The 20,335-nt window shown below is 47.5% G+C and overlaps 1 protein-coding gene across 4 annotated transcripts in view; it reads right to left on the bottom strand.

The window, feature by feature from the left end:
* The window catches only part of DOP1B (DOP1 leucine zipper like protein B), a 105,106-nt gene that overhangs the window by 11,676 nt on the left and 73,095 nt on the right, over positions 1-20,335 (bottom strand). For 2 of the 4 annotated variants that reach the window (XR_006965604.1, XM_047098737.1), the window contains exons 20-32: positions 20,184-20,295; positions 19,353-19,541; positions 17,959-18,081; positions 15,556-15,690; positions 10,960-11,015; positions 9,552-9,656; positions 9,389-9,455; positions 7,439-7,583; positions 4,930-5,015; positions 4,604-4,713; positions 4,353-4,499; positions 3,298-3,359; positions 2,657-2,785 (exon numbers count right to left, since the gene is read on the bottom strand). Coding sequence is in view for 3 of the 4 variants with exons in the window: in XM_047098737.1 (XP_046954693.1) it covers positions 2,657-2,785; positions 3,298-3,359; positions 4,353-4,499; positions 4,604-4,713; positions 4,930-5,015; positions 7,439-7,583; positions 9,389-9,455; positions 9,552-9,656; positions 10,960-11,015; positions 15,556-15,690; positions 17,959-18,081; positions 19,353-19,541; positions 20,184-20,295 (1,466 nt within the window). In the remaining variant the exon portion in view is untranslated. Of the gene's footprint in view, positions 1-2,656; positions 2,786-3,297; positions 3,360-4,352; positions 4,500-4,603; positions 4,746-4,929; positions 5,016-7,438; positions 7,584-9,388; positions 9,456-9,551; positions 9,657-10,959; positions 11,016-15,555; positions 15,691-17,958; positions 18,082-19,352; positions 19,542-20,183; positions 20,296-20,335 lie in introns of those variants that run through there. The other 2 variants (XM_047098738.1, XM_047098739.1) reach the window with 2 other exon arrangements.

Here is a 20,335-nt window from a genome sequence, read left to right as displayed (position 1 = left end):
GGAAAGGCACGGGAAGGACTGCAAGGTGCTCTGGCCAACACGTTCTCCCTTCCAGCTTCCCCCTCTTGCCACCACTGAAAGTGGACTTTCAGACGCTGCTGAGCGGCTGGGTGCCTAAAGCACCTGCTCGCACGCTGCACAGGCACGAGGGGGCGGTGCTCCCTGCAGTCCTCTCTCCCTCCAGATCTTGTGGGGGTGCAACAGAGCTCGGCTCGGACTCTGCATTCAGCCAAAGTCTCTGGAGGTCTGCCGTTACCCTTACTGGCACTCCTGGGCGCCACCTGACCAAGTCAGCCTCCCGTCAGCAGTTCCAGAAAGGATCTGTCAGTATCTGAACATTCGCTTTCACGTATTTCAAGTGTTCAGGGCGTTAGGACGTGAAAAATCTAATGTGCCTCACGTGTTGAAGTTATGTCAGTTTCGCTGTAAAGATATTTTATTATTGCAAATATATAGTTATAATTAGTAACTGTAAAAGCTATTAGTGTTCTGAATTAAGACAATTAGGAGCTTTCAAATAGTCAAGTTGGGATGTGGGCCGACACTTACTACTAATGTCAAGATGGGATGCGGGCCGACACTTACCACTAATGTTAAGAGTGAGTAATCAGGATAACTTTGGGAAGAGGACTGCTTTGTGAGCTGACAGGTACTTATAAACATTTTTTTAAACGTTTATTTTATTTATTTTTGAGAGAGAGAGCGTGTGAGCAGGGGAGGAACAGAGAGAGAGGGAGAGAGAGAATTCCAAGCGGGCTCCTCACTGTCAGCACAGAGCCCAATACGGGGCCCGATCTCAGGAACTGTGAGATCACGACCTGAGCCGAAATCAAGAGTCGGACGCTTAACCGGCTGAGCCACCCAGGCGCCCCTATAAAACATTTTTTTTAAAGGATAGAGTACGAGATTTATGTCATAATTCCACCTGAAAACCCGAACGTCCTTCAAGTCACAGACTGGAATACCGTTCAGCAATAAAAAGGAGTATGCTGTTGATAAATGCAATGGAACAGATGACTCTCAAACAGATGACACAAGTCAAAAAAGCCAGACTCGAAGGCTGCACCCTAGCTAATTACATTTCGGGCACTGTGGAAAAGACAAACCCGTATGAACAGAAGGCAGAGTAGCACTTGCCAGGGGCTGGGGAAGGGGAGGGGATGATTCCAAGGAGCAAAGGGAACTCTCCGGGGTGATGAAAATGTTCTGTGCGTTGACTGTGGTGGTGGTTACGTGACTATACGTATCCACCAATTCATAGAGCTGTACACCCAAAAGGGTGACTTTTACTTTATGTAAATTATAGCCTAGTAAACCCGACCCTCAAAAGAAGATTCACAACATAATTCTGATATTTGTAAAATTATGTTACACTAGTCTTTGTAGTATTAATTAAAAAATCTGTCAAGAATTGTATTAATTTATTTGATTCCAATCAGGCTGTGAGTCTTAAGGAGAACATATTTCTTTTTGAGAATTCTTTCATATCGTGGAGAAGGGTGAACTTAGAATGCTCACTTCACCATCTCCACATTTTATGAAGAGAAAAACCCTTCAAAATCATGTATAATAGCTGCAATAATTCATGGGAACGCAAGCTGGTGCAGCCACTTTGGAAAACAGTATGGACGTTCCTCAAAAAGCTAAAAATAGAACTACCCTATGACCCAGCAATTGCACCACTAGGCATTTATCCAAGTGATACAGGTGTGCTGTTTCGAAGGGACACATGCACCCCCATGTTTATAGCAGCACTATCAACAATAGCCAAAGTATGGAAAGAGCCCAAAGGTCCATCAATGAATGAACGGATAAAGAAGACGTGGTATATATATACAGTGGAGTATTACTCGGCAATCAAAAAGAATGAAATCTGGCCATTTGCAGCTAAGTGGATGGAACTGGAGGGTATTATTGCTAAGCGAAACTAGTCAGTCAGAGAAAGACAAATATCACGTGACTTCACTCATATGAGGACTTTAAGAGACAAAACAGATGAACATAAGGGAAGGGAAACAAAAATAATATAAAAACAGGGAGGGGGACAAAACAGAAGAGACTCATAAATAGGGAGAATAAACTGAGGGTTACAGGAGGGGTTGTGGGAGGGGGGATGGGCTAAATGGGGAAGGGGCACTAAGGAATCTACTCCTGAAATCATTGTTGCACTATATGCTAACTAATTTGAACATAAATTTAAAAAAATAAAAAATAAAGCAAAAGAAATAGCTGCAATAATTCATTTTTGAAGCAAAGAACAGAGTGAGTATGAAGTACTGTTAAGGAAAGGTCAGGCACTTCCCCAAAATCATGCTCCTTCACTAGCCTCGGTTGGTGCTGTGACCTCACAGTATCTTGACTACAGGAGGGATCCGGCAGGGACAGTGCCGAGAAAGTACTGTCAGACTTTTAGAGACTACCTAGTGGAATCTAATAGCATTATAATAATTGAGTTTTAAAATAAAGCTTCAGATTCACCAATACATTTCTGGATTGTTCTTCTACGATAACCCCTGCCAAGTGCCTATTTCAACACTCAACCATCCTGCCAGAATGTGCCCTGGCCCGCTCTGGTAGCCGGCCCGTGTCAGCCAGCCGGGGGGTCTGCCATCCGGCAGAGGGGTGTGCTCAGGGCAAGGGAGGGTGGCCTTCTTACCTTGTATCAGAGGAAGGTACAGGTGGTATTGATCAAGTTCTCCACTGAAGACAGCAAAAGCCTGACGCTTGAGCAGCATCGCTTTCTGCTCGAAACTTGAGAACAGTTTTAAAGAACTGCTCTGCATGTCTATGATAAATACAGTCAGGAAGTTCCGTTTAGTGAGAAAACCGTAGTCAGAGGGAAGCAACAGGAAATTCACACTAGTGCAATTTCTATCCTTCCTGGTGAAAAAGTCGTGATCTTGACTAAGTAATTATGATCTTGTGGTTACTATTCACATATTTATTTGTAAACAGAAACATTTCTCTAATGATCATTAATGACAGGGAGTTGGAAGAGAGGATGAAGGACGGACAAGTACTCCTAATAAATTACGGTGAGTGAACCAATCCTTACTCTCTAAAAAGTATCCCTCCACTGAAAAGCTGCCAAAAAGGTTGTCAGGGCCTTCTGGTCAACAGACTGGAACTGGGAAGGCTCGTTCATTAGTCCTGACATGTTATGCACATTATATTATGGTCTGCAGCTTAGATGGCACCAGAAAAGATCCTAGTGGGGTTCTGAAATACGTGATAAAAGCTGATTATGATGTATTGGTTCTTTAAAAGTGACTTATGTGCACGTAACATACAACTTACTCATTAGATCTTTAAACATGGTTTTCTCGTGAGTCAGGAGATGGTCAATAATGGACTTCCAACTGGATATTGAAAAGAGCAAAATTAACTATGTCAAGGATGACAGTCTGATTAAAGGCATTAAGAACACACCCCCTTTTAGATGTATTAAAGACTTTTCTGAAAAGTTACTGAAATGAATAGTTTCTATACAAGGGAAAGGTGAGCAAAAGCTCTTCATTTACACACTAAACACAGGCAACGAATAACACGGAAAAGAATGAATAATTCCCAGCTTATGGTAAACAAAGAATGGTTTTTTTCAAGAGTTGCCCTTGACTATGTTCACACAGGACGTTGTTCACACGCTTGTGCTGATGGACACAAGTGGGGAGTAGTGGCAATAAACACCACCAGTTTTCAAATGGGGTCCCCAGGAGGGTTAACAGGAGCTCGAGATGGAAGCCACAGGACTCTGGGGGGAGGCAGGGCAAACTGTCAAGCTTTATGGACTGCTGACCAGTGTCCCCCTCTATCCCTGTGGTTAATGAGGACATGTTGGGCCACACCAGGGGGAGAGGCACTGAGTGGTTTTGTTGACCTTCCAGCAAAAGGCACTGGGAGTTCACCTTGTGTGTGTACCTCAATGGATCTCTGCCAGCAAAGTGTCTGGCCGGCTGCACGGTCTGAGAACCTGTGTAAGCTGAGACATGGGATAAGGACACCACGGCGTCACTAGTGGGCTCTGTCATCTTAGTGCCAGTGGAATATCGTGTGACTCCCAGATGGAGCAGTACCAGACCAGGGGCCACGGGAACCCTGTTTTGTGTGCTCTGGGGATAATACGCTCCCTTAATTGAGATTCTTCTGAGAAAAAAATGCACCTCTGTATTTTTAAAACACCTGATCTTTCTTCCATGAACACAGTTAGCCTGCAAGCTTGTGACAATGACGTCCCAGGATCTGGGCTGATGCTGACCGCTCCCATTTCAAGTATGAGAATTAATTATGTAAACCGAAACCCTTTTTCCACTCAAGCATTTGCAGCACCCTTTTGTCAGGGCAGCGTTTCTTACTGTGCACAGCAAGTGTCCATCTGAAAGAAAGCAGGGTCCAAGAATAACTCCAGGACTTCTTTTTTCCAGGCTCGCTTGGTATAGGCATAGCCACTCAGGGAGCTCAGCAGCTGAGCGCCGGCTCGGAAGCTGGGGGTGTTGTAGGCACTGAACAGGGGCAGGGAGGGAAGAGGGTCGAGGTCAAAGACTGTGCAAAGAAAGCCACTTGATGCATTTCCCATAAGCTAGTGTGCTACCTACGGGCAGGATACCTGTGATTGCGCAGGTACGGAAACACATAATAGAGCAAGCGGGAGATGAGTGGCACCGCCTTCTCCTTCTCGTCACTTCGATAAACCATGTCCAGGAGAGAGGCCAGGACCTACCGGAGCAGGACCACAAGAAGACAGAAACCTGCTGAAGCCAGCGACAGTGAGAGTCGGTCCTCAGGGTGGACGTCACCTCCCAAGAAAAGTCTGGGGTGCAGCTTGGGGGCAAGAGCGACTCCCGAGCTCCCCTGCGAGGGGCGGCCTGCCTGCACAGAGCGTGGAGCCGGCCGTCGGGCCCGCGAGGGAGGACCAGTAGGGGGCGCACTTACATCTGCCAGGAGAGACAGGGCCTGCACGCTGTATACCGAGGGGGCGGAAGCGGACACCATTGCTGCAGCCGTGGCGGTGGCATCTGCTGACAGAAAGAGGCAGCTGTGTTTCAGTCACGAAGGCTGGGCCACCATTCACGCCTCGAAAGCATCGTATGTACGTGTGACGAGTCCCTCTTCTCACGCGGAGTATGAATGTCCTCCATAGCGTGCTCGACTCCACAGTAAGCATCTGGGCACTGTGATCAAGGGCGTCAGTGCCGACTCACTGTCTTCCTCCCCAGCTCTGTGCTCTGAATCGTTCTCGGGGCATCAACAGCCCCTTAGGTGATCCATCTGACACCTTGGCCTCTGAGCCCCCTGACCCTCTTCTCTCTTCTGACAATCTTTTACTCTGCACCAGCTCTGTCATTTGTCACCATCACACCCTTGATGTCATCAATTTCTCAACTCTCCACTTCCAGCCTCCTTCTCTGACTATATCTTATCTTTCCCAGATCCTCGCACAGGCCACCAAATCCTTCATCAACTCCTCCAGGTCTGCCCTTCTCTGCCTCCCCACCTGCACCCACGGTCTGCCTTCTACCTGGGAAGCATCCCGACTTTTGCTGTTCTCTCCCTCTGAGGCACTCACCTGGAAAAATGCAAACCTGGAGAAACCCAAAGTTCGGCCTATGCAGTTCTGTGTAGGTAAGTGCTCTGGAGAAAACCAAACCACGAGACAGACCTCACTTCCCCCCATGACCATGAACCTCAAAAAGAACCTGATGGCTACCAGATAGTCCCACCCATGGACCTTGGTGGTATGCTGGCTTCCCTTCTCTCCAACATAATTCAGATCCTCCTTCGATAACCATCAATACTCTCCCCTTGTCAGCTGGTAACCTCATTCATATTTCATGGAGAAAATTAATGGAAACAAACAGGACTCTGTCAGTTTGGCCACGATGAGTTATTAATCTACAACATATATATCTATGTTCTCTGCCTGGTCTCCTGTGTTGATAAACATGCCCCTAGCTCCTATGGGAAGACCATAATTCCATTTATGACACCAACCCTGGCCCCATGGCCATCAAGGGTTTTGCTTTCTAACTATCCTTTCTCTCTGTGGTATTTATTTCTTCTCTGCTGCACTGTTGTTTTTCTGTTTTTTTAGTTTGTTTATTTTGAGAGAGACTGAGAGAGACAGAGAGACAGAGAGAGAGAGAGAGAGAGAGAGAGAGAGAGAATCCCAAGCAGGTTCCATACTGTCAGTGCAGAGCCTGACACAGGGCTTGAACCCACGAATAGTGAGATCATGACCTGAGCTGAAACCAAGAGTCGGATGCTTAACCAACTGAGCCACCCAGGCACACCTCTGCCGCACTGTTCGGTCACCACACAAATATGCGTTGGCATACTCCAATTTATTTACTTTTTATTTTTTTTAATGTTTATTTATTTTGAGATTGGAAGAGAGAGAGAAAGCAAGCCGAGGGACAGAGAGAGAGAGAGAGAGATGGAGGGAGAGCATCCCAAGCAGGACCCGTGCTGTCAGCACAGAGCCTGACATGGGCTCGAACTCACAAACTGTGAGATCATGACCTGAGCCGAAATCAAGAGTCAGAAACTCAACTGACTGAGCCACCCAGGCGCCCCTGGCATACTCCAATTTAAAAACAAATCAAGTAAGAGATATTCTTTGGTCTTTGGTTCTACTTGGTTACTGTCCTATTGACAAGTGAGCTTCAGGGAGTTCTCTGCATTCATGCCATCACTGCTGTCTCCTCCCCCTCCTTTTCTCCCCAGCCTCTTCTCTACCTACTCTGGTGTTCCCAGCCCAAAGACTTCCATGTTGTTGAGCCCAGTGGGTCTCTGTCTGACTTGCCTCCATTTCTTGGCAGTCTTCCACTGTGTTATTCCTCCCTTCCTCTGGAAGCACTCTTATGTTTCTGTGACCCTACGCTCTCTTGGTTTTTGTCCAACCCCAGTGACCACCTAAGTGTCTTTTCTGGCTCTTTCTCTGACATCTCAAATTTGATACTTGCAAAACCAAGCTCAATTTCCTGTTCCAGAATGCTATTTCAGTCTTTTCCACCTCAATAAATTGCGTAAGCCAAAAACCAAAGTCATCCTTGATTGCCTTTTTTGTTAACCACTACATCCAGCCCATGAGCAAGTTCTGTGGACTCTGCATCTAAATCAGTCCACCTTTTTGTATCGCCCTTGCCTCTAAGCCAACACTGTCTCTTGCCCACACCACTGTGAAATCCTTTTAGTTTTTAATTTTAATTAACTAATTAATTTCAGAGAGAGAGAGAGAGGGAGAGAGCATGAGTGGGGGAGAGGGGAAGAAGGAGAGAGAGAGAGAATCTGAAGCAGGCTCTACACAGCACAGAGCCTGATGCAGGGCTCGATCCCACGACCCTGTGATCATGACCTGAGGCAAAATCAAGAGTTGGACTCTCAGTGGACTGAGCCACCCAGGCACCCCAGCAGGTATCATTTTCTGACCCCGTGTACCTACCACACAAATCTTCCTCAGCATCAGATTCTTCTAGAGAGATCTGAGGCTGGGCCTTCACTTCCAGGTTTCTACTTAGCCAGCTTGTTTGTTCCAAGGAAGAGCCAGCAATGTTCCCTACAGCTTCTAGGATTTTTTGAGTGACTTCCTGAAAAGAAGAAAGGAAGTTAGCTCAGGAAAAGATGCTGAAATGCCTAAAACCGCACCATTCGGTAGAAACGTAACATAGGTCACAACTATGAACCACACAGGTAACGTGAAGTTTTCCAGGAACCATATTAGAGGGTCAGAGGAAACAAGTTCACAATTTCTAACCTCATATACCCAAAACATGATCGACACGTAATCAATATAGAAATTATTAATGAGATTTCACACTCTTTTTTTGCACTAGACCTTTGAAATCTGATGTGCACATTCAATTCAGACCAACCACATTTCAAGTGCTCACCAGCCACAGGGGGCTAACGGCTACCATACTGGCCATCATGGGCATGCCACAGAGAAACAGGAAGTTATAGCTGCACACTGCCATCTAGCAGATTTGTTTCCGGTATCTTTGGGACCATGGGTCCTTGCTAGAATGGCATCCTTCGATAATATAACAAGAAACAAAATTAACTGAATTAAGTTGACTCGATGAGGGTGAAGTGAGGAACGATTCATATCAGGAGTATAATCAGTAAAGAATCTGGCCAAGTAGCTGGGATAGAGGCAGAAATGCTGAGCCCCTTTCTCAAGCCAGCACCATCAAGTCTCACCAGCAAAGACTGGTTGCACATCCTTGCCGTCTGAGAACGGAACAATCCTGACTTAGACCGTAAGCCCAACTGGTAGGCTGGGGTGGTCAGGCACAGAGCGAGACCACTGCCAATGGGAAGAGGGGCGCACGTGAGGGAGCTACCTCGGCGAACCCGGGCAGAGGTGTGGTGTGGCCGACGGTGGCAAGAAAGAGCAAGAAAAGAGACTGAGGGCTCGGGGGTATCCCACTTCCCACGCAGCGAGTGGGCAGGGAAAAGGTGTAGGTGTGCCTCGAAGCAGGGGTGAGGAGTTGGGGTGTCAGGGAGGCTGGGCATCATGAGATGGGAGCAACCAAAGGGAGCAGGGGTGAGGCACACCAGCTGCCGTAACCCCCGAGGCCAACGCTACCGCCAGAACAGACAGAAGGCAGGGGCGTGCTGTAGGTAATAGGCCACGAGGCAGGTGACCTTGAGAGGCTAGTCTGGGAAGTGCTGTCCAAGTACTGGTCGTGCAGCGTCAGCTTTCTTCCCCACAAGTGGAGGCCACGCGGGTCCCTGGGTTGTCTAACTAAGCCTGGCTGTGCTTTAAACCGTGCTCCAGTGGATCAGCACTGGAACCGGAGAGACCTTTCACAAAAGCCAGGGATAATGGTCAGCAGTAACATCCCCAGGGCTGTAAAACTGATACACATCCCGGTTTAACTCGAAGCCGTGGCTCCAAAAGCCCCTCAACCAGCGATTCTAATGGTTGCAAAATCGTGATTTCCTGACCCCACCATTCTATTTGTAGTTGGCATTTTACTCTAAGGCTTCCCTTCTCCTGGGGTGAATTTCACCTTTACTTTTCAGGTTTTTGGAAACTTTCTGTGAGCAAATACTGCTTCAGCAAGGAGGGGCCAAAATGGTTTCAAGGACAGAAATCCACGTGTACGGAGTTGCTGTCCTAACGCTGTGCAGGAGGCGTCTCCACCTCTATCTGTGTGCGGTGGGGGAGAGGGGGCATCGTGTCAATCCCTAGCGGACTGCTCAGGCCAGACGCAAGAACTTCAGCAGGAGACCCCGGCCCGGGTCCCTCGAGCCTCCGAGAGACAGTAACGAAGGAAGTGAGATCTAAGAGCTGATTCTGCCCAGTGCTGATTATCCACGAGCACGTCCTCTAAAGGCGGCCACTACTCCTGGAACGGTGGCATCGCTACCCTTTTCACACACAGACCTGCAGGTCTCTTTGGTCCTTCTTGCTTTCCAGGTTGGGAGTTCTCGTCACAAAGTCGTTCAGCATGCTGTTGAGAGACAAGCAGCTTCAGACTAAGAATGTTGCAGGAACAAGATGCATTCCGGCAGGAAAACACGGTGACGTGACTGCTGGGGCACGGTACCTGAGAAGCAGAAAGTATCCAGGCGGAGCTAGATTCAACTGCACGGATTCCTTTAGCACACCCAACAACGAAGGAAAGTTCTCTTGCAAGGCCGTGACTGGCAGCCTATGTTTAAAAAACCAGGAAAAAATAACCCGACGGTGAACAAGTCAAAACATACATTATAAGCACATTTTAGGTCCAGGCAGTTGGAAAGCAGAGGACATATGGCCTATCTGACTGACCTCTTTGTTCTTGTTCAAATTAAAATACGCACGAGCTACATTTTTTTATTCTGGCAAGAACCTGGGGAGTCTGGAGACCAGAAATCCTGCTGCTGACAAGTCAGATGCTCCCAGTTTCCTGTGTATCAAATAAAGGCCTTGAACCAGAGGACTATCTGACCCCTCGGGCCAGTCTAGCTCTAATATCTGGCCTTTCCAGTGTCGCTGGTAACGGGCACAGCCATCAGCCCACAAGGTCACCCGCCAGGAGCTGATCTTCAGTAGTTTTCATGGTGAGGCCACACAGGGCGACAGGCCGCAGCCCAAGGGCCCCAGGTTCAAGTCCTGAGCCACCTCAGCAGTGCCTCCCCTGCAAGAGGAGGAGGATGGAAATCTGCAGCTGCTGACGGCTCATGGGTCACTGAGACCACCGTAATGCTGAGACCCGCCAGCATTACAAAGCACAGCAGTGACCACCAGGACGGACGTGACCAGCTCCTCTTTAACCCCTGGAAGAAGGAACTGGAAAATCGCTTGTGGGCGAAGTATCGACAGCGGGTTCGAACTTAACCCCAGACCCAGGGACTCCTGGCACTATGACGCTCGGATCTACCCGCCTGTAGCCGTGGGGGTGGCAAGCTGCAAGAAGCTTGGCCCGAGAGCCTTGTTAACCAAGGGGCTGGGACCTGGTTGTCAGACTGCCTGACTGTGCAATTCCCGCCACACGAGAAGGGGACTGTGTCCCCCACTTCGCCTTCATGACCGTGACAGAGGCGGCCCCGCATGGTGGATCCGGTATGGCTTCCCTTCCACCTGCGGAACCTGCTTCAACGTCCCCTGTAGCAGAGGCTGAAAACAGACACGAAGCTCACAGGCAGAAACCACAGGAAAGCACTGAGGACTCAAAACAATCACTTCTCCTTTTTCTAAGTCTTTAACACTTTGATGCCAAACGTGAAGTGTTCAAGGGACAGCACACGGATTTTACAAAGTCCGATTGGATCTCTGGAGGAGAAGGAAGAGCCTCAGGGCATTCATTCTCACACCTTGGGAAGAAACCAGGCAGGACACCTTCAAGATGCTTTCTGAACTAAGGCTCTCCAGTTGGCAAGAAATGCAATTGGGAGTTACGTTTATAATCGGCGCAACTGCATCTGTGCAGAGATTACTGAGACTGAGCAAAGTTTGTGAAGGGTTTGCCTTACCTTTGGATGAAAGCATAGCAAAACTGCAACACGGGGATATCCACGAGCGGCGCTTTCTGAAAATGAAAGTGAAACCAATCACTCCAAGTTGGTTAGGAAATAAGGTTAAAAAAAGAATTAGAATACAAAACGAAAGAGAGTCTATATCCTCACAAAGCAAAGGATTTTAGCCAGAGTCTCTCAGATGGGATAGCACATGGGAAAGCAGCCCCCAAGCGTGACAAAACACATGCACACTGTGAGGTCCCAAATCATCACCGCCCTTCTTACCAGACTTCAGGGCGAGTCCCCTCCAGGCTTGTAACAAGTATTTGGGGGAAGCTGTGGTGTAATAAAACTTTGGTGGCCCAAGTGGACCCTCATGAGTGCATGAGACTCACTACCGACAAGAGACAATAAAAAGTTCTAATTCTTAGCTCAAGGAATTCCCTCAAACTCAGCCCAGACAACTTCCCTACATCCCAAGGGGTTGGAGCCACTTAGAAACTGGTTTTAAAAACATATTTTTTTTCTCTTCTTGCTTATAAAAAGCTATTTGCGGAAGTTATGGAAGTTGAACTGATTAACTAATCAATAAAATGTAATTTTGTTGTTTGAACAGTCAAAAACCAGCCAGCCAGACGAGATCTAATGGTTTTTTTTTAATGTTTATTTATATATTTTGAGAGAGAGCAGGCACACGCATGAGTGAGGAAGGAAGAGCGAGAGAAGGGAGAGAGGATCACAAGCAGCTCCACACTGACATAAGGCTCAATCTCACAAACCTGGAGATCATGACCTGAGCCAAAATCAAGCCCGACACTCAACTGACAGAGCCACCCAGGCGCCCCCTCGTGGTTTATTTCTAGCCCACGAGTTGCAGATATTTGTAGAATTTCAAGCAACATGAAGGAACAAAACTACAAGGGCCTGCCTGGTCCACAAAAGCCGTGGCAGAGCCTCCTTCTGGAGGACAGCTCCCTCTGGTTCTGCAGCTGTAATGCTGCTCATAGAAGTGACCACAGCTTGCAGGGTCAGTTTCCTGACACCTGAGACTGGCTCAGAGTTATAGATGCAAAGTCACCGAGGATCTGACAGTTTCTCCAACCCTGCTCCTCTCTTCAGGGTTGATTACTTTAATATTTATGTACCAGAACGAAAGACGACAAGTCTCCTGGGCATTCGAGGGAGGCCCCGAGGGCAGACGTCAAACACACGCCGTGGACGTCTCCCATGACATTTTACAGCTGATCCCTTAAGGGCTTCAACAGCTCCATCATCCGGGCCTCGTGGCGCTCATTTTTAGGCTGGCTCGTCTTCTTTTCCCAACTAGAACACAGCTGACTGAGGGCAGACATGGTTTCACTATTGAGGATTCCCTACCCCCGAAGCACAGTTATCTTCAGTTTTGGAACGAAGGAAGGGCACAGCTGACTGGCTGGAGGACCTCGCAGGCCTGTGCCACGTGCCACTGGCTGGAAGACCACTACCCTGTGCCACGTGCAAGGGGAGCCCTTCTGGAGGAAGACGTGACCAAAGGCAGAGTTGTGCTTCAAGACAAGCAGAGCTATGAACATGGCCTAAGACCTTCTTGGCCAGTTTTCTCACATACAGGGTGACAAATGGCTGAGAACAGTGCTTATTCCAAGGTTCAGCTTTTGTTTGCCATCCTGGGTGAGAACTTTAAAATTCAAAGCTATATTCCTTTGTTATAAAACTTTTTATTGTAATAGAGTGTACATAAAATTTACCATTTTAACCATTTCTTTTTTTTTTAATTTTTAAAAACCATTTATTTAGCTTTTGACAGAGAGAGAGGGCAAGGGAGGGGCAGACACACACACACACACACACACACACACACACACACACACAGAATCCAAAACAGACTCCAGGCTCTGAGCTGTCAGCACAGAGCTGGATGCAGGGCTCAAACCCACAAGCTGTGAGATCATGACCTGAGCCAAAGTCAGACATAACTGATTGAGCCACCCAGGCGCCCCTCATTATAACCATTCCTATGTGTCCAGTTCCGTGGCGTTAAGTTCCTTCACAATGTTGTGCAGCCATCTTCACCAGCCGTCTCCAGGACTTTTTTATCTTCCCAAACTGAAACTCTGTCCCCGTTCAACAGTAACTCCTGTCCTCTCTCCTCCTACTTCTGGCAACACTACTCTGCTTTCTGTCTACACAACTGAATATTCTAGAGACGTCCTATAAGTGGAATCCTTTCACTTTGGTCCTTCTGTGACTGGCTTCGCTTGACATGTCCTCAACGTTCATCTGTGTCGCAGCAGGTGTCAGAATTAACTTCCTTTCTAAGGCTGAGGAATACCCCGTTGCATGGATGCACCTGCTTTGGTCTATGTAATCATTCATCGATGGATACCTGGGGTGCTTCTACCCTTTCACTTCTGTGAGCAACGCTACTACAAATACTGGTATACAACAAATACCTGTTTGAGTGAAACTGTATTTTATTTATTTTATTTTATATATTTTTAATGTTTACTTTGGAAAGCGAGAGCATGTGCGCATGCCTAGACATGCGTGTGAGCGTGGGGGAGGGGCAGAGAGAGAGAGAGAGAGAGGCAGACACAGAATCTGACACAGGCTGACAGCTCAGAGCCTGACACAGGACTTGAACTCATGGACCACGAGATCTTGACCTGAACCGAAAGTGGATGCTTCACTGACTGCACTACCCAGCTGCCAAAAAAAATTTTTTTTTCAGTAAAACTGCATTTTTAAATAATCACTTTGTCCGTTCCACTAGTTTCCATTTATGTAATTATTCTTATATTTTTCCTAACAATTTTAAATCACTTCATAGAATGCAATTATTTCAAGGCTGAAATAAATCCCTGCTTTCTATCAAATTAATGAATTAAGAACAAAAACAGCTCCTACACTTTCAATGAGGCTCCCCGCTTTGGTAAAAACAAAAACCTCTGGGAAGCCTGGCTGGCTCGGTCAATGGAGCGTGTGACTCCTGTTCTTGGGGTTGGGAGTTCAAGCCCCATGTTGGATGTAGAGTTTACTTAAAAATAAAATCTTACCAAAAAAAAAACAAACCCCAAGTGGTTTTGTTTCAAAACCACTGTACGTGACTGCAAGAGGCCTTGGGCAGCAAGGACTCCACACCCGCTATGCAGAAACGGCCTGCAAAACCATAGGAGCCTCATGGTCCCATCCTAGCTCTCTACACACCACGGCTTCTGCCGCAGCCAGATGAAATCTCTTCCTTCTCAGAATGCCTCACATGAGTCCTGTCCTCTGACCCATTTTTTTTCTTTTATGTAAAAATTACCAAAGTTTGAATTCTGGTCAGAGCTCTCTTCTCCACCAGGCCTCCACTTTGGCCTATGAGGACTGACTTTCAGCAGAAATGATCCCGTCCATCCCCCACGCTAACCTGAACAAACACCACCAGGGTTTCTAGCAGCCCAAGGTGGTGTCCCTCAGGTGATGACCCCAGCCCCCTTAAAATGCCTGCCCAAGAGAATTCAAGGCTGCCAAAACAATCGACCATGTGCTCAGTTGGCACCCAACGGGCTCCTGACCTTCCTTCTCAGAGCATTTATTAAGGAAAGTGTAGTTATAAATCCTTCCTCTGTCCTTTGAGATGCACGTACATTTCTTTTTTTTTTTTTTTTTTTTTTTTTTAACATTTTTTATTTATTTTTGGGACAGAGAGAGACAGAGCATGAATGGGGGAGGGGCAGAGAGAGAGGGAGACACAGAATCGGAAACAGGCTCCAGGCTCTGAGCCATCAGCCCAGAGCCTGACGCGGGGCTCGAACTCACGGACCGCGAGATCGTGACCTGGCTGAAGTCGGACGCTCAACCGACTGCGCCACCCAGGCGCCCCTGCACGTACATTTCTTACAACAGGACTGTTTTTCTCAAGGAGCTGGGAGCCGTCCTCTGGAGTACCATCATTGGGAAAGACAGGGCCCTTGTCTCCCAGTCTCCGGGAGTATAGGAGCCTACCTTCCATGAGCACCGGTCAGCAAACCCAACAGCCTACTCACAATGACCAATCCCCTTCCCCACTTTTTTGTAATTTTCTACTTCCCTGGCTTTGCTGGAGCCCCTGCTCCTTCACGCTTCCTACTCCTCCATTTCTCAAAGTACTCTGTTACCTCTGCACAAATCAGAACTGAGGTCCGCTCTCTCCCCTAACACAGTAGCTACGGAATATAAGTTGGCCTTTACCACCTTCAACTAGTGTCTGGCTTTGCTTCTCTTTGATGCCTCTTAGGCTGCTAGTTCCTTGAGGCAAGTGTCATTTCCTCTTTTTAAAGGTTTTGTTCAACTTGGCATACTGCAGGCACTTGGTAAGAACCCACTCCCAGGCAGTGCGTGCCGCAGCAAGGAGGGAACGATGAAAGATGGCCGCTGACCTCCGGTGGTTCCCACCTTCAAACAGGTGCACCAAAGCCCTTTGGGCACACTTCACGTGGCCTCCTCCAAGCCCAGCAAAATACCTCCATGCCACCCCCCAGGGAATCCTAGCTGCTCCTGAGACTTCTGCTTCCCTTCCAAACACAATTTATAAGACACAGAGACAGGAGGGCGCCACGCATTCATCTGGAAGATCCCCAGGCTCCTGACCTCGTCCCCTCGGATTTGCGGCGGCCTCTTCACCACCTCCTTCGCCAGGTGAAGCACCGTGTCTGTCTGCAGGGTGCTGAGCGCACAAATCAAGTCGACAAGGGTCAGCTGGGATGTGCTTGCCGCCGGGACAATCTGCCAAGGAAAAAAATAGTTCCCTTAAGGCTCACAGAGAGAAAACAAACATAAGAACAATGCACAGAAAGTCTTCTATAAGAGCTGCCCCCAGAGAAAGAACTTTGATATTTTAAATAAATATTTAAACAAAAACTGGGTAAAGGACTCTCTTGGTGGGGACAAAGAGTGAGCTAAGCATTTAATCACTGTGACAGAATTAGCATCTGACATACATTAGGAATAACAGGTGCAGTTGATGATGGGGCAGTGACACTGGTACGTTCAAGCTCAGAAAGCATTTATTTATTTATCAAAAGCAATTTTTTTCAACATTTATTTATTTTTGAGAGAAACAGACAGAGTGTGAGTGGGAAAGGGGCAGAGAGAGAGAGGGAGACAGAATCTGAAGCAGGCTCCAGGCTCTGAGCTGTCAGCACAGAGCCCGATACGGGGCTTGAACTCATGAGCCATGAGATCATGACCTGAGCTGAAGTTGGACACCTAACTGACTGAGCCACCCAGGTGCTCCAGAAAGGATTTATTTTTTAAAGTAATCTCTACACCCATCGTGGGGCCTGAACTCACAACCCCAAGATCAAAAGTTGCATGCTCCACCAACTGAGTCAGCCAGGCACCCTTCAGAGAGCATTTTATTTATTTATTTATTTATTTATTTTTTATTTAAAAAAAATTTTTTTTTCAACATTTATTTATTTTTGGGACAGCGAGAGACAGAGCATGAACGGGGGAGGGGCAGAGAGAGAGGGAGACACAGAATCGGAAACAGGCTCCAGGCTCTGAGCCATCAGCCCAGAGCCTGAGGCGGGGCTTGAACTCACGGACCGCGAGATCGTGACCTGGCTGAAGTCGGACGCTTAACCGACTGCGCTACCCAGGCGCCCCAGAGAGCATTTTAGAAACAGATACACTTAATTTGAAGGAAGCAGGCCGACATTGAAAGGTAGCCCTAGAAGTATGAGGATGGTAACAGAGAAAACAGATAAATCAGATTCTTGATAGTTGGCCTTGGCAGGAAATCCCAGGGATGGGAGACACATCTTTTTTTTTTTTTTTTTAATGTAGGGCTTGAACACAGGGCTTGAACTCACGACCCTGAGATCAAGACCTGAGCTGAGAATCAAGAGTCAGATGCCCAACTGACTGAGAGCCACCCAGGTGCCCCCGGAGACACATTTTTGATGTCAAGAGTCTCTATAATGTGGCTACATGCACTTGGAAGGATCAGACTTACAACCAGTGAATACCCCACAGGTGCTAAGCTGGGTGGCCTGGGCCACCAACCTCTTATGCCTCCTCAGGGAATAGGAGCCTATGTTGGACACTGAGATAGTGTCCAGGGGGTGGGAAAGACCCTCTGAGGGAGGTGTGACGTAGGAACCTAGATGGTCAAGAGAGAAAAAAGGAAAAGGCTTGTGTTGGTTTTACAGAAATAAACCAAGTCCCTGGAGGACTGAGTGATGGACCACAGTGGATAAAGAATGGATGAAATGTAAAACGAAGTTATCTTTGGGAACAGGAACGTGAGGATTTGAATCAGGTATAAATTTTTGTAAGTACTATTTTTACAAATTAAAAAGCCTATGGGTCCTGGGTGATAATGATGTGTCAAAAAGTAGGTTTCTGACTGTAACAACAAACACACCACTTTGTGGGGAGGTGTTGATAATGGGGGACACCATGCGTGTATAGGGTAGGGGGTACTGGGGAAATCTCTGTACTTTCCCCTCAATTTTGCTGTGAACCTAAGACTTCTCTTAAAACAAAAAGCAAAGTATTTTATGGTTTAAAAACATCTATAAGAGGGGCACCTGGGTGGCTCAGCTGGTTAAGTGCCCAACCCTTGATCTCGGCTCAGGTCATGCATGATCTCTGGGTTCATGAGTTCAAGCTCCGTGTCAGGCTCTGTGCCAACAGCGTGGAGCCTGCTTGGGATTCTCTGTCTCCCTCTTTGTCCCTCCCCTGCTTGCGTATACACATTCTCTCTTTCTCTCAAAATAATCTCAAAAAGATAATAATAGAAAGAAGTATTCTACATTCATCACAGAGAGATCCGAAAGCAGAAGCCAGGGGTAGCTCCCTGCCTGCCCGCCTGCCCGCCCGCAGTCCCAGCTGGAGTGAGACACGCCTGTGTCATCTACGCATTTAAAGCAGTGAAAGCACTTCAGCGGTTTCCCGAGCCGGCCTTTACCACCACCGTCACTTGCATGTGACTCTGGTGATCCTGGCAGAGCAAGTTTAAATACAACTTTGATTTTTAAACGCTACCTTCATCTTACTGAGGCGTTTAACCTTCTTCCTGCTCCATACTGCTGCAACAGCGGCTGTTAACTGAACTCCCAGATGCGCCGTCAAGGGGTTCAAGAAGTCTAAAATTTTTTGTCGTATGGTCTAGAACACGGGAAAAAGAAGAGTTATGGCAGAGTGGGGCCGGGGCCGCTACGCAGCGCCTGTAACGCAAGGAGTAGAAGCCCGCTAGCTGGCCTCGGGAAGGCTGCCCCGCAAGCCCAGCCCCAGTCCGGTTCCCTGGTCACATGCCATCAGAATGTCCTGCGTTTCCTCTGTTTCTCGTCATTACTTTTAAACTGGAGGGTAACGGCTGTGTCTGCCGTGAGCACAGGGACTTCTTCCATCTTGCTCACCGGGTATAAACAAGGCCCAGCACACAGCCGCAGGCACGCAAATATTTGTTCGAATGAATTTACTGAGCACGTACTATGCCCCTATGCCTATATTTAATATCATTTTATTATTTTTAGATACAACGAGCACATGAGGGAGATGTCCTCCTTCCTGGGTCCTGGGTCCAGCCTCAGGGCTGCCTTATCAGATGTATAACTGACTGGAAAGCACTCACTCTCTCTACGCCCCAGTGTTCTTGTTCCTAACTTGGGACTAATAAGAGTGCTTACCTCCTATGTGAGGGCTAGATATGCTAATAATTGTACAGCACTTTGGACGGTGTGTGCTTCCAACCAAAGAAACTCCAGCACAGAGAGGCTAGTGAACTTTCCCAAGGTCCCAGGGAACTGAACCCAGGCTCCCCAGCTCCCCATGCTCTGAACCAGTCCACCCAGCCTGGGCTGCTGGATGCCTGAGTGAGCCCAGAGGCCACACCTGGCACTGGGTGGTCAGCAGACACAAGACATGGCCAGATAATTCCAAGCCGCCATACCTGGCAAACAGAGACTGAGCCATGTGCCCGGATGCTTCTAAGGCAGAGACCGTTAGAACTGGGGGAGAGCTCAGTAAACTAGAGCTTTGCATTTCTGGTTTAGTAAAAAAAACCAGCGACACCCTAACATTCTGCCTTGACGTGCCCATGTGTCCAAGGCAATATTAAAAGCTGGACATAAGAGACAAGCTGTGTTACAGAAATGCTTGAGAGCAATAGGAAAGATCTTTAAACCCCCAGAAACTTCTAGTTTAAAAGAAAAGGGCGAAAGGAAAAAAACAGGTTAAAAACTCACAAAGCCTTTTAGTCAGGAATAGGAAAGTTATTCTAACAAACTAACTGGAGGTTTCTATCTCCGACTTATGCCTAACTTGGGTTTCACTGAGCACACACTGATTATTTATGTACACATTCCTGTACGTACTTATTTTTGGTGGGACAACACAAGACAAAAGAAATAATCAAACCACAGAGGAAGTTCTCTCACTTTGGTGGTTTTAAAGTAAACGGAAGAGGATCCCTTCGTGGCTCCAAGCAGATCGACGGGTCTCTTGTGAGTCTCCTCCTTTCTGAGAACATTCCAGAGAAGGGCCATGGTGTTAACGATTCGAGGCAACTCTTCCAGAATGGCATTCTTGGCATTTTTCAAATTGGTCGGATCGCTTACAGCAGTGGTCTAAGAATTGGAAATGAACATGAGTCTCGGCTGCGTGTGTGGCAGAACTAGATAACCAGAATCCGGTGATCGCCAGGGCACCGGTGGGATGGGAGTCTGGGCCGTAGCACTCACACCTCTGACAGGTCCCACAGGCAGGGATCTGGAAGCAAAATGCTTTCCTGTGCATTTCAACCCATAGCCTTCTTTCTAAGAGGCGCCCCTGGGAGTCCGAGGCCCCACGTCACAGACTCCTTTGGTCATCCGGCCAAAGCAGCAGCTGCATTCTAAAATTTTAATCCCCAACAGGTCAGAGCAACCAACAGCTAAAATGGCTTCAGACTGCAGATTTCACAAACGCCATGAGGTCAAGGAGAAAATATGTCCAAGAAAGAGGACATTTTATCCCATTTGGTTATTGATCTAACACTGGGCACTGGTAAGGAGCCCCAGGGAGCGCCAGAAGAACAAACTATGCTTGTTTACTCTCACACAGCCTTGTGCATGCGTATTTGCATATGCACTTCATTTGCAAGCATACATTTGCATACATATTTTCATTACTCACATGTGCTGCACATTTCTTATTTGAACCGGTCATAACCCAACGAAGACAAAACAATACAAGAAAATTGCCTCAAACTCAGAAAAAAAAAATTTTACCTTCTTGTTTTGGTTGGGTTGTTCCAAAAGACAAAAGTGAGTAATGGTTGTCAGGCCTTCCAAAAGAGTGAGCGGATAATCCGGAGAGATGTTTTCCCTCTTGGCGGTTATGCTTTGGTGAAGAAATGAGAAACTTGTTTTGAGAATTTTTA

The sequence above is a fragment of the Lynx rufus genome, unplaced genomic scaffold (assembly GCF_022079265.1).
Source record: "Lynx rufus isolate CCGP_SWC_20201006 ecotype Redwood Valley unplaced genomic scaffold, mLynRuf1.p SCAF_5, whole genome shotgun sequence".
Lineage (NCBI taxonomy): Eukaryota > Metazoa > Chordata > Mammalia > Carnivora > Felidae > Lynx > Lynx rufus.
The sequence above is the reverse complement of the archived record's forward strand: the minus strand, read 5'-3'. Positions and strand labels throughout refer to the sequence as shown.